Source organism: Mercenaria mercenaria, chromosome 6 (assembly GCF_021730395.1).
Source record: "Mercenaria mercenaria strain notata chromosome 6, MADL_Memer_1, whole genome shotgun sequence".
NCBI lineage: Eukaryota > Metazoa > Mollusca > Bivalvia > Venerida > Veneridae > Mercenaria > Mercenaria mercenaria.
Window position 1 is genome coordinate 50,875,798 of NC_069366.1, and position 12,565 is coordinate 50,888,362.

At 35.8% G+C, this 12,565-nt stretch overlaps 1 protein-coding gene across 1 annotated transcript in view; it reads right to left on the reverse strand.

Annotated features, from left to right (window-relative positions):
- The window catches only part of LOC123548926 (ubiquitin carboxyl-terminal hydrolase 10-like), a 29,937-nt gene extending 17,718 nt beyond the window's left edge, over positions 1-12,219 (reverse strand). The window contains exons 1-7 of the mRNA XM_045336579.2: positions 12,136-12,219; positions 5,977-6,078; positions 5,139-5,184; positions 3,401-4,849; positions 2,713-2,804; positions 1,882-1,991; positions 163-212 (exon numbers count right to left, since the gene is read on the reverse strand). Coding sequence (XP_045192514.2) covers positions 163-212; positions 1,882-1,991; positions 2,713-2,804; positions 3,401-4,849; positions 5,139-5,184; positions 5,977-6,078; positions 12,136-12,153 — 1,867 coding nt within the window. The 5' untranslated portion in view covers positions 12,154-12,219. The remainder of the gene's footprint in view (positions 1-162; positions 213-1,881; positions 1,992-2,712; positions 2,805-3,400; positions 4,850-5,138; positions 5,185-5,976; positions 6,079-12,135) is intronic.
- Between the last annotated feature and the right edge of the window lie 346 nt (positions 12,220-12,565).

Here is a 12,565-nt window from a genome sequence, read left to right on the forward strand (position 1 = left end):
ACAGTCGCAAAGCCACTATGTTGATTTTCTCATGGCACGGCTCATATAATGACCAGACTGTTAGAACTACAAAGTCATATTCATTTGACTACTTCATGGACAGGTCTCGCCTACCTGCCTAATGATTTAACTTCAGTAACAATGGGTATTCATACAACTTACCTTTATCAAAATTTCTTGACATTGGCTGAAACTCGTGTACAAACTCCACCCTGAAATAAGTAAAACTTAAGGCTTGAAATGTACCATACAAGACAACATTCTTTCTAAAAACTGGACTGTTCTGAATGTATATAGTTCTATCTAAGATACTTTGAATATTGACACTTAATGACAAGGGACATTTCTTAAAGTTAATTTGGGAGAAAACATGCAAACCACAGATAGCACAAACTATATACCACTCAAACAAATTTCCATGGGTCTGTCAAGTTCGAAAAAACTAGATGTTATATACTGAAGTTATACGAATACTGCAAAAAAAAGTTTGAAATTTTCATGTGCATAAATTTTAATTGAAAAATTCATTTCTGGCCTAAAATCAGAGTACTTCAGACACTTCAAAATGGTTCTTGCTACATTATGAAGAAATTTACAAAACAGGTTTGTTTTTTTAATAAAACAGTAATTGCAGCAAAAATATCTCAGCCACTGTGTTGAAAAGATTTTTTCTTTTAAATACTGAACATAGTTCTTGGCGACTTTCAAATCTGTGCTCAGCAACTCAGAAATTTTTTACTGATAAAAACATTTCCCTATATTTGATTATATCATACAGTTCAAGTTAAACTAGATATGTGCCCATAGGACATAGGTGCTGCCCACTGCTGTCACTGTACATGGTTTCACATTACTCTAGGTGAAATATTTTTAAGATGTTTGCAGCACAACCTTTACAAATGTTATGTGTATTTTTCATTAAATCAAGGAACATAAACTCTGGCCTAGCTGAGTAAAATCCCCCAAGAACACTAGATGCACAACTTCACATGCTATAAAACTATCCTCTAATGTCTTATTTTTCACTTAATCAAGGGCCATAACTTCTTGCAAAATGAAATAGTAAAACAAGGAGCTGCGTTCAATAAACGCTTGATGCCCCCAGTGGCATCCTTGTCGACAGATTTTGCACCTAAGTCCAAAACGAGGTCAAAGTCAAAATGAGGTCAGGTGATGTTTGAAGATGAGAAATGGTCACAGGTTACATCTGTATTAGTATCAATTCATTCTTGAAAGGGGTATTGATGCTAGACGAAACGGTCCCATTTGGTTAACCAAAAGATTGCCCATATAAAGCAACCCAAGTCCAAAATGAGGTCAAGGTCAAGGTCAAACTGAGGTCAGGTGATGTTTGAAGATGAGGAATGGTCACAGGTTACATCTGCATTAGTATCAATTCATTCTAGTAAGGGGTATTGATGCTAGACGAAACGGTCCCATTTGGTTAACCTCGTACGGACGAACGGACAGGACAATCACTATACGCCTCCCGCATCAGTAGATGCCGGGGGCATAAAAAAAAAGCTCACAGGCACAAATTCATGTACTGGATAATATTCCTACATGGTCTAGGTGAAATATTTATTAAGGTACATGTATTTGAAACACAAACTTTTAAGCACTTTATGTGTATCTGTCACTAAGTCAAGGACCAGAACTCCAGTCTGGTTGAGTGAAATCCCAGAACGAACACCAGGTGCGCAACTTCACATGCTATATAACAATCCCCTTAATTTTTTTATGACTAAGTCAAATACTTTCTGCCACCCCATGTATGCATGTTTTTGGGGGGCACTAAAAATCACCAGAGTGCATTACCCCATTCAAAATGTACACCACAAACAAAATATTTAATTATATCTGAAAGGTTAGGTAACTTACAAAGCATCCAGTATAGGTGTAGAGGAAGGTCCTCGTGACAGAGCCGGGTACCGTGGTAACTTCTTCAATAAATTATAGAATGGAGGGCAGGCAACCAGGGCTTGTAATGTCTGGTATCAAGGTTAAAGACCACAGTATACTCAGTTTCAAAAATCAATAAAATGTTTGAAAATTCATTTGAAGGATGAATATGAAAATCTAGCAATAATATCTAAAACTACCTTTAACCAGACAAAGGATCAAATAACATATTAAATACAACACTTTAAGCGTTCTAATTAGTCAAATCTACATGAGCAGACTTTCTGAACAAGAGCTGTCAGTGGACAGCAACACCAAATATTCAAAAGGCTTTAAGCCTTGTCGCTAAAGAAGGTTAAAACGATGAAAACATAGCAATAAACAAGTACAAATTGGGCAAAAATTTTGAGTATAAGAACATTCCTCTCTTATGATGCTTAAATTATTTCGATTCTAATATGCCCTTAATCTAAAACAGTAGATAAAACAGTAGCGCTCTTTCTTGGTCACAACAAAAACATTGACGTCACCGCACGTTAATGTGACATCATTCTAGCGTAAGAGTGTTTTAACAGAGAAATGCATATTAGAATACAGATTACACCAAGGACACTATTCAGTCAAACGTGGGGCATAACTTTGTGACAAAGCGAAACAGAATTATGGGATCTTTTGCACCTCACGTTGCATCACAGTGAACAGTGTCAAGGTTTAATCCATTCCAATTAGTGGATACTGGCTAAAAGTTTTCTTCACGATCCAGGTCAAATGAATAAATACAAATTAAAGGCATGTATGTATAAAGGATACTCCATTAATATAGCACCAATTTGCCCTGTTCACAAGTCCTCTAGGTTGTAGTGAGACTGACGCATGACTGATAATCATCTTGGATAAATGCTCTGAAATGACACAGATAATTAATAATTTGTTATAGAAATATCAGGAAAACAATGTTATCTGAAAAATGTCAACTATTATTACTAATATGCACAAAGCATATCAGACAAAAAAAGATTAAAAGAATTCTCTAAAATAACAAATCAAACAAATTGTGATTTACAGTACACGTAAGAGCATTGCAGAATTTAAAGCAACTGGCTCCCATCTCCTTACAGTGGAATTTCATCCTTTCAAAGTAAGTTAAGAAGTTTGTATTTTAAATTTTCATTTAGAACAAAGTTGGCAGCATTTGGCACAGTATCCCTGTAAGTAAGATTTTTTTTCCATTTAAGCTTAAATGTGTTGAAAAATCTAATACCAAAGTGTTTGCTTTTTTTTAAAAAATCCAATCTCAAATTTTTTTTTTTTTTTTAATGCATTGTTTTATACAAAGCTTCAAGTTTCTCTGTAAATAAGTATAAACTTAAATACAGCGTAAAAAGACATATCAATTTCAAAATTTTTCAAGGCTAAAAATGCATCTTTTTCCATTCTTTTAGGCTCACGTTATATCCTGAAATCAAGAAGAACACTAGTAAAATGCAACGGAACCAACCTCCAAGTTCTTTAGCTGCACTGTCCTCAGAAGCTGGAACAGGAATGGGGGATAATTCTTTTTCACTTCTCTGCTCATTTTCAGTGCTACTGCTAGAGTTATCTCCCACAGTATTTGACACGGGAACTTCATTCACTGTCACATTAGTGCTGCTAGATTTAAACAAACCTGCCCAAGATACGGGTTTAGATTTTACGGGTTCCTGTTTTGAAATGACGGGATCTTTCTGTGAACTTGGCTCCTGCTGAGCAGAGTCTGGTTCCGCGTTCATTGTAATAGGTTCTTCCTTTGTTTCCATGGAATCTGTTCCAACTTTTGAATTATCCACAATATTCGATTCAGCAGCATATTCTGTATACTTTGTATCACTTTCAACATTCTCTGCATCAACAGTGTTGGTTACAATTAATTGTTTAACTTCACTCACTTGAGTGTCATCTAACTGCACCTGACTAGGTTCTTCAAGGACTTGGGCATCTTTGACAGACACATCCACTCTTGTTGGCTTAGCTTCACCTGTGTTTTCTATGTTTAAATGTGACATTCTATTTTCAATTGCAATATTTGTGTTTGGGTGAAACTCGTGAACATTAGCACTACTTTGATTTACTATATCTACATTAATCTGCGAGTTAGTCCGTTCATGGTCTTGTATTTGATATGTTTCGGGTCTAGCGGGAATGTTCGCGTTATTCTGTGGGGGAACAGAATCAATCACAACTTCACAAAGATCCCCCGTCTCTTGTCTTTGATTATTCGGAACATTATCTATAATCACATTACCAGCACTGCTTGGAGCAGGAGCACCATGGTATGCTATCGGAATACCAGCTCGGAAATTTGCGACATTGGCTGGATTCGGCATATTATTAACTCTATATTGGTTTGGAACAAGCCCTGGAGGAGGCATATTGTAATGCATTTCTGGATGAAAATTGGGTGGTGGTTGTGTGAGATCTGGTTGCATGGGAGGATAGTCATTTGTACCACGTTGGGGAACTGCAGTGTCTGACTGCTTATAATAGTTAGGTGGTCTTTTCTTTTTATTTCTGCGCTCGTAAGGTTTCAAACTTGCCTGTAACTTTGAACTTGAACCACAACGCTCATCATATAATTCATTCTGATTTTCAATTTGGCTATAATCATTATACCTATCTGACCCTGGTTCCATGTTTTCAGGCATATACTGATCACTGTCTGTGGCAGTGTAAGGGCCATCACCAGGAACCACAAACTGGCCAGAGTACTGACCAGCGTTTGTAGGTACTGGCTGGCTTACACCATCAGGTGCATACACATTTCTATCGTAACTGCCTGGCTGAACTGCCTGGGGTTCCCCCGACATAAAACTAAACTGTGAGCTCTCATTTGCCCGTCCTTGATAACTGTCGTCTTGGTAACGGAATTCTACAGAATTATCTGCCCAGTTCTTCTCCTGGTAAACAGAACCTGACAGAAAAAACAGATCTTATAAAACAATGTAAAATCACTATATATTCAGGATTACTAAAACATTCTGACGTTATTATAAGTTATATCAAATTGTAATGTTTACTTCCACTTTAATATTCTGGGGAAACTCAAGCTTCTCTATACATAGAAAGTACATGTATCAGTTAAATGATCAAATGTGCTACACATGTATATTAACTACATCACAACCAAGTAAGTGATCAATTTAACTGAAGTAACTTTTCTTCGGCTTCAATTTATTTCCGTATGTTCCAAACTCACTCACCTCCAACTGCCCCTGATACCTCTTCTTCCTCTACATCCCACGGAAACTGTAAAATATTTAAGTTTCCATGGCAACATTGAAAACACATATAATAAGCTATTATTTGTATAGTGCACACATACAAATTTCTAGAACAGAATAAATAACCAAATGGGTCAATTTTTTTTATTTTGCTACCATTTTTAAAAGGACGAGTATACAGAACACAGAAACTGAACTTCGACAATTAAGCATTAAGACGGACAGAGTGTATTTATTGATTTTACAATTCTGAGTCGCATACTTGTGACATGTATGTGAATATTTCAAACTGCAAAATAGAGATTTTAAGTGTTTAACAATGCATTTTCAGCAAATGATAATTTTGGGATTTGCATTTTAACTGCCAATCTCCATCACTGTTTTTTTTTTGACAAATACATTTTCTTTTTCTGAATGCTTAAATGGCAGCTTACTTTTTATAATGCTTGTGTGCATGTCTTTTAAAATGGCTGACAAGTACATCTGTACCCGCTATACTAGTTTTTAGGGGTTAAAAAATCATAAGAAAATATTTATGATCACACAAATACCAGTTGCTGCAATTTTAACTCAAGTTACGAATGCAAGTTATGTTCCACTAAGAGAGTAGAAAACAAATTTGCAAAAAATGCAGACAGGAAATCTGGCTCAATTTGATCCCTGGGACTTCCCCTCACTCTGTCCCTCTGGTCAGATTAAACAACTTTCATTAAAAATCAGGATGTCAACAAGGTTGAAGTTCATTAAAACATAGAGTTCATAACCCATTTTATTATCACTGTGTACAAATTACACAAGAATACATTGTGTATCTTACTTCTACTTTGCTTCCAGTCTCTCCTTTCTGTCCATGTAGAATATTATAAATCCTTGCATGTTCTTCTGGACTCAGATCATCAAACCTCCCAAACATAAAGCCCTGTAAATAATCATTAAAAGTGTTTAACCGTTACCCTGCTAAATTTCTAAACTGACTGAACAGCAAACAGTGCAGACCATGATCAGCCTGCATGGATCTTGGTCTGCACTGGTCGCAAAGGCAGAATCACTTGCCGCCAACAGGCTAAAGGTTAAAAACTACAAAGAAAATGTTAAGGGAAACATGCCCAAAATAAGCAAGTAGGGTATTCTTTTTTTCACAGATTATCAGAAATGTCAAGGCTACATGTACACAGGTAAGAACTAAAACTGCAAAAAGTTATACTTAATACACAAATAAGTCATATAGGCTCAGTGATAAAAAACTTACAAATCAGTGAAAAGGTCTAGAGTTAGAATCCCAGTCCACTGACCAGGCACTGGAATCTGAAATTCTCTCAAGATACTCCCATCTAACTTCAAGGTCAGAACTGGTTTTCCTAGGCAAGAGGGATTTGCATGTATTGGTGCAATATGACATGCTAAAGAACCAGGCTATCTATCTGCAAAGAGCTAGGTTAAGTTAGCTGGATATGCCGGAATCTTAAAGATTTGGAGTTTGTTCTGGTGCGGACAGTCAGAAAGTTCTTGTGTCTGTATCAGTAGAGGAAGAAATTGGCAAACCGACTGGCTTCCATTGTATGACGTAAAGCACTTTGGAATTGTTTATCACAAATCAGGTCAGTGATTTTTTTACATTTTTGGGCAACAGCCCATGCCTTTTCAATTGGGAATTTTTAGCGCGATAAACTTCAAAATTGGGAAAAATTAACAAACCTTAATAAAGAAATCATTTTGAAAAGTTTTATTTTAAGGTAAATTTATTTCATTCAAATATGCACTGAGGTTGAACAGACAGGACAGACTATTTTCTGATGTCACAGGATCTTATGGCTCAGATAGCTTAGGGTCACCATGAGCTTCTGTTGATTTCTGGGGGTCATTTTGTGGGGACTCGGATTTCTTGGACAGATCACTTTGCTTTTCTGATGTTTGATTTGAATTTTTAACTCTTTAACTTTACCAAAAGATGTTCGAATGTCCGGAGTACCGTTGGCGTGTTTAAGTTTTATTTTCTTATTATAATATTTGGAATTATGTGACATTTTTCGATAACTTAGGTAAGTTTCTTAATTTTCTTTCCGACTCATTTTGACGCATGAAAAAGCGTTTAGCGACCGTGATGAAAGTCATACTAAATGCTGTACTATGCCGTGACCCGTTCTATGTAAACAACGCGCTTCAAGTTGGCAACAAAATCCTGCGAATAAACCATAATTAGAGTCGGAATTTTTATGATTATTTGCATCGTTTTAGTTCAACTTTCACAAGAAATCAATCTAATTGGGAAAATTCATCTCGTTTTGAGGAATTTTTAAGTATTTTTTGGGAATTTTGACCATTTTTGTCAATTGGGAAGACGCCGAATTTCGGAGTCAAATCGGTGCAAAAAAAATCACTGCAGGTGCTATATAAATCTGGTACAATATAAGAAATTATATTGACAAATGATCCATTTGCATTCATTTCCCTTTAAAACTCCCTTTTTGCTTACATTGTCCATTCGCATTCATTTCGCTTTAATATTCTCTTTTTGCTAACTTTTGAAAACTATGCTACAAAGCTTGGATTTTTTTTCAAATTATAAATAAGGTCTTCGACTAGGTAAGGCAGAGTCACTCGTCACCCGTCATCAAACAATTTTTACAACAAATTAGGTACAGACCTTGTCCACTGGATTCCTTTGATTTATGCAAATCTATGTCTCAATTCCAACTACATACATACTAGTTCATGGAGACACTTATAAGGTCTTTTCTTGAAGACTGGTAATTTTGTCATACTGGAAAGTCCAGAAGCCAGTACCAGACTGTTATTCCAGCCGTCTGTTCATTTTCATTCAGTTAAAATGAAACAGCATAATATTATGCTGTGCTGCGCTGACAAATCATGATGTCAACAAAATTCATCATAAATATCAGGACTATGTCATGATCATCCAGTGTTTTTTCCCTTGACTTTTGAAAATGAGGGTCACTGTGACCCCCCGTTTTTCACATCTTGGGGTCATTTCCAAATTTTGGGGGTCACACAGTATACTTTTAGTATTCTGAATAAAACTTTTTTTACTTAAACTAGTGATTAAACAGATTGAAGTGTTTCCTCATATTTGTCACTGAATAAAATAAGGGTAAAGACAGCTGATGTTTGACCTTTTATACATACACGTGCTTCAGGTTTTACCAGTGTTGTAGTAGAAACACAAGTTATCTAATCAAATGTTATCTCGCAGACAAACAGGTGATCTAACTCAAACACAATGCTGCTAATATTGTCAAAAATTCTAGAAAGATAACGATTTAGAACAAACAAAAGTAGAAAACTCCATTTTTGCCAGCGGCGAATTGGCTCAGGTGGCAAATGACACCGTGGGCGTTGTTATAAAAAATGATGCTGAAGTACTATTTTTATGTTATTTGGTTTATTTTGGTCACATGATCAAGACTGGTACTAGTAGCGAGCAGCGATAACAACTGTTACAAAGCGTTAATCAGTCAAAGTATCAGACTGGTTATTAAATTTGTGAAATGCGAATTGATGCAAAGACAGAAAAACGGTGACGCAGTCTGCATAAAATTATAAAACTGAAAGTACATTTTCGGAAAATAGCTCTTTGTAAACAAAATTGGCCTGATATTATATTTTCAAGAAATTGAGTCCACTGTAATGCACAGAATTTATTTTTTCTGGTCCTTTCTCAGAAAAGTGCAACTATGACCCAGGATTTGTGTGTCTGGGAAAACAATGATCATCTACAATAGTTTTCATTGGGCCACATTTAAAAAAAGTCTTTGTTTGCTGTCTCCCGACCCTACTTTTTAAAGTTGGGTAGGTAGATAGGCAACTCTTTTTTTTTGTGGGGGTAATAGACAATTACCAGTAGATATATGATAGTTTCTTACAGAATATTTCTTCTGTATTAATAAGACATATTTGTATTATGTTACATAAAAGGATGAAATTAAATAATACAATTTAAACTTTCTTATTCATTATTTTGCTTACTTGAAATATATGTGGCACTTGTCATATCACAACTTCAAAAAAAATTTGACCAGCATTGACCAATAAAAACTTTTGGGGTGCAGCATTTTAAGTGGGTAGGTAGGGAGACAGCAAACAAACATATTTTTAATTTTGGCCTTGCTGGTGAAGTTTTGTATCACCTGTCATCTATAGACATTGAAATAGGACGTTTCAAACCTTCTCTTTCATTTTATCATATAAGGGGAAATTTCATTTGGCACATATGGTAGGTAAGACAGTATGGCTTTTACGATACAAAAGACTGAAAACAAAAGGATACTAATGATGAGGAAAATTTTAATGTCAATTATTGCAACAACTGCAATTTTTCGCAGAAAATGAAGCATAAATATCATGTTTTAAGTAATTCTTTATTAAAACTGCGATTTAACCAATACCTCTGAGATTATGGTTTTGTTTTTTGCAGTACTGGATAACTGCCTGCCTTGAAAAGGGGAACAATCTTAATACTGAAAGGAAGCCAATCTGTATGAACATGACGTCACAAAATTTTCCCATGTGTTTTCATAACTATATGCCAAATCTGGCAATGTGACAGAATTGTTTCTCAATTTTGCATTATACTTGAAACTGGGTGTAAAATATTTTTTCTCACCACTCGCCCAGCAGGACTAGTAGCAAGTAAAATCAATTTGCGCTTAGTGAACAGTCACTCGCCCCAATAAAATTACAACAATCTTAATGACTTCATTTTAATACTGTCACTTTTATGAAAGAAGTATTATGAACTACAAACAAATGACAAATAATATTTTCTTGTTCACTTCACTATGTTCCTTTTTTGTTAAATCATACACATTTTGCTTGAATTTCCTGTATTCGGCAAGACATTTTTTCTTTCTCCCGTTTTTCGTCATCTCCACCACCCGGTCGCTTTCCAAGTAAAGTAATTTAAAACGGGTGTTTGTTTGGATGTTGACAAAGTATGGGAAAAGAAACGGTGATGATAACATCTACTCAGAAAAAACATGTTTTATCTTTACTGGCTTGCTGTACATGATTTGAAATAAAACAGTGATAATAATAATAACCTCAGTCTAGTGGGCACCTTTAGATCATTATCATTGCGTGATTGAATTTTAAAGCATCTACCGGCTCTAAGATTTTTATCGTTTTTCTCGAGGTAATTCAGAACATTTTTTGTTGAACTTTGGTAAAGTTGCAACATAAAATGCACTCGCCCAATCGTTGAGTATACAGATCAGTCCACTCTTTTCTGACTTTAACTAGCCAATGTGAGTGGGCGATTGGAATTTTACACCCCTGTAAAACATGTAATATACAGTTAGCATGTAAAAGGCTAATGTCGCATTGTGAAACCATTTTGTTGTTGTTGTTGAAACCATGAACATTATGCTCTGTACATAGTGCTTTTGAGCAAACCTATTTTCAGAGAAGTTAAAACCAATTATACCTTTGCCCCTGCAATGCTTTAAACAAGTAATATATACCGTCCATCTGTAATGTCGCTGTACTTGACATTCGACGTAACGACATTAAACAAGAAACAACACAACAGTGTATTTCTTGTCTTTACCACAATATTTCATGTCATATGCATCAATAACTGTGTGAAAATGAATAAGATATCATTCAAGGAACATCCATGTGTACTTCGAACAACAACAGTCAGCCATTGTTATCGTGTGACGTCACATCACTAATGTCGCGGTATAGGTCAACAATTGTGTCAATCAAACTATCATAGGTTAAAAAACACTAAATATAATTCAAACATTGAAAAGCTATTTAAGACAAACTAACAGGAACACTCAGAAGTCATTAAACGCCAATTTAAACGTTTTATATTATCTGTTTACATTGGCACTATCGAAAATATTCTCCTCTGTGCAGCAGACCCACCAGATATTTTGCAAGTAAATCACAAGGTCGCGGGCGTGGTCATAGTGTAGTGGAGCCTAAGAATCGTACTATTACTTAATATTTTCTGCTTGATAGTTATCTAACATGTTAAAATTCACTGCTCAGTATCATGGGTGTATTTTGAGGAGATGGTCAGGGGGCCCCCATCCCTTCCTCCCCCTTAAAATCCGTCGAGTTACGACGTTTTGATGTTTCGCCTGATACCGATATTTCATTCATTTTTCTGTAGCTGTGGGATGTTACGTAAAATTTTGTGTCCTCTAACCTATAGGTGGGACTTAATTTGCATAATTAATGAGGACAAATGCCGATCAGCTGGTAGACGAACTTATAAACATTGCAAATATTTGCTTAATTCATGGATTTTAGCAATAAATATGTGAAAAATACGATTTTAATAAATCTTGACAGATATTTAGCAATGTAACTGCAGGTAGGAACATTTTTCGCCAGCATGAGTAAAATAGGTCACAAACTTCCCCGGTAAACACCACGTAGGTGGCGCAACTCAAATACCGCGAAATTAGTGATGACGCGAGATTAGTGATGTTGAGTATACAGTTAGCATGAAAAGGTAATTTTTTCATTCAATGCCGCTTTGTGAAACCACTATCGTTGTTTGTGAAACTATGAACATAGGCTCTGCAGAGCTTTAGCGCAAACCTGTTTAATGCACATTAAAAACCAATTATAGCCCCTGCAATTTTCTGGTTCCTACTTTGTGAAGCAATCATGATTTAGAGCTTGCCCAAGAACAAAATATTTATGCATTGGGAGTAGCAGGGACCCTGGGCCTTCACTTCCAAATAAAAGCCTCTTGTGCCACTCGACCAATGGGTGTACATGGACCTACCGCGAAGACTTATCACGCAAGTATGTAAGAAAAAGTAACGATAAACATTACCAGGACAATTTAATGTCCAGCCCCCGACTGCACAGGTCGGCAAATCGTCTAAAACATATCAACGTATCACTCGTCACATATCAATTGACTGTACATATCATTTAGGTTTATTGATAAATTGAGTTTTTATCTGGCCAAATATATTTATTTTACTTTATTTACCTCCTCAAATGATGCCATATTTTGCTATTTTTGTCAACTGTAAGCGGTTTGCACCATCATCGCCATGATTTCCTGAAGATTTGTGCGCATGCGTACAGGAAGTCAAACAAACAAACAACAGACCGCAAGTGATTAATGTACCACAACACTATAAAATGTACCACAAAGCAGCCCAGCTTATATATTGCTAATGGTCGGTGTGGCACAGATCTACATCTACGGAGATACTCCCAACAATCAATCTCTGATCATAAGTGGGAGGCAGATTCCTATATAGGAACAAACACTGGCTTATCAGGCAGTGTTATTGATTATGTTATATTATCTGGTGAAAACTTTCCTAGAGTTAAGCACTTTGATATTCTAGATTTTAACCCATTATATATTCGGATGTACATCGCCCCATTGAATTTTGTATTCTACATCTACA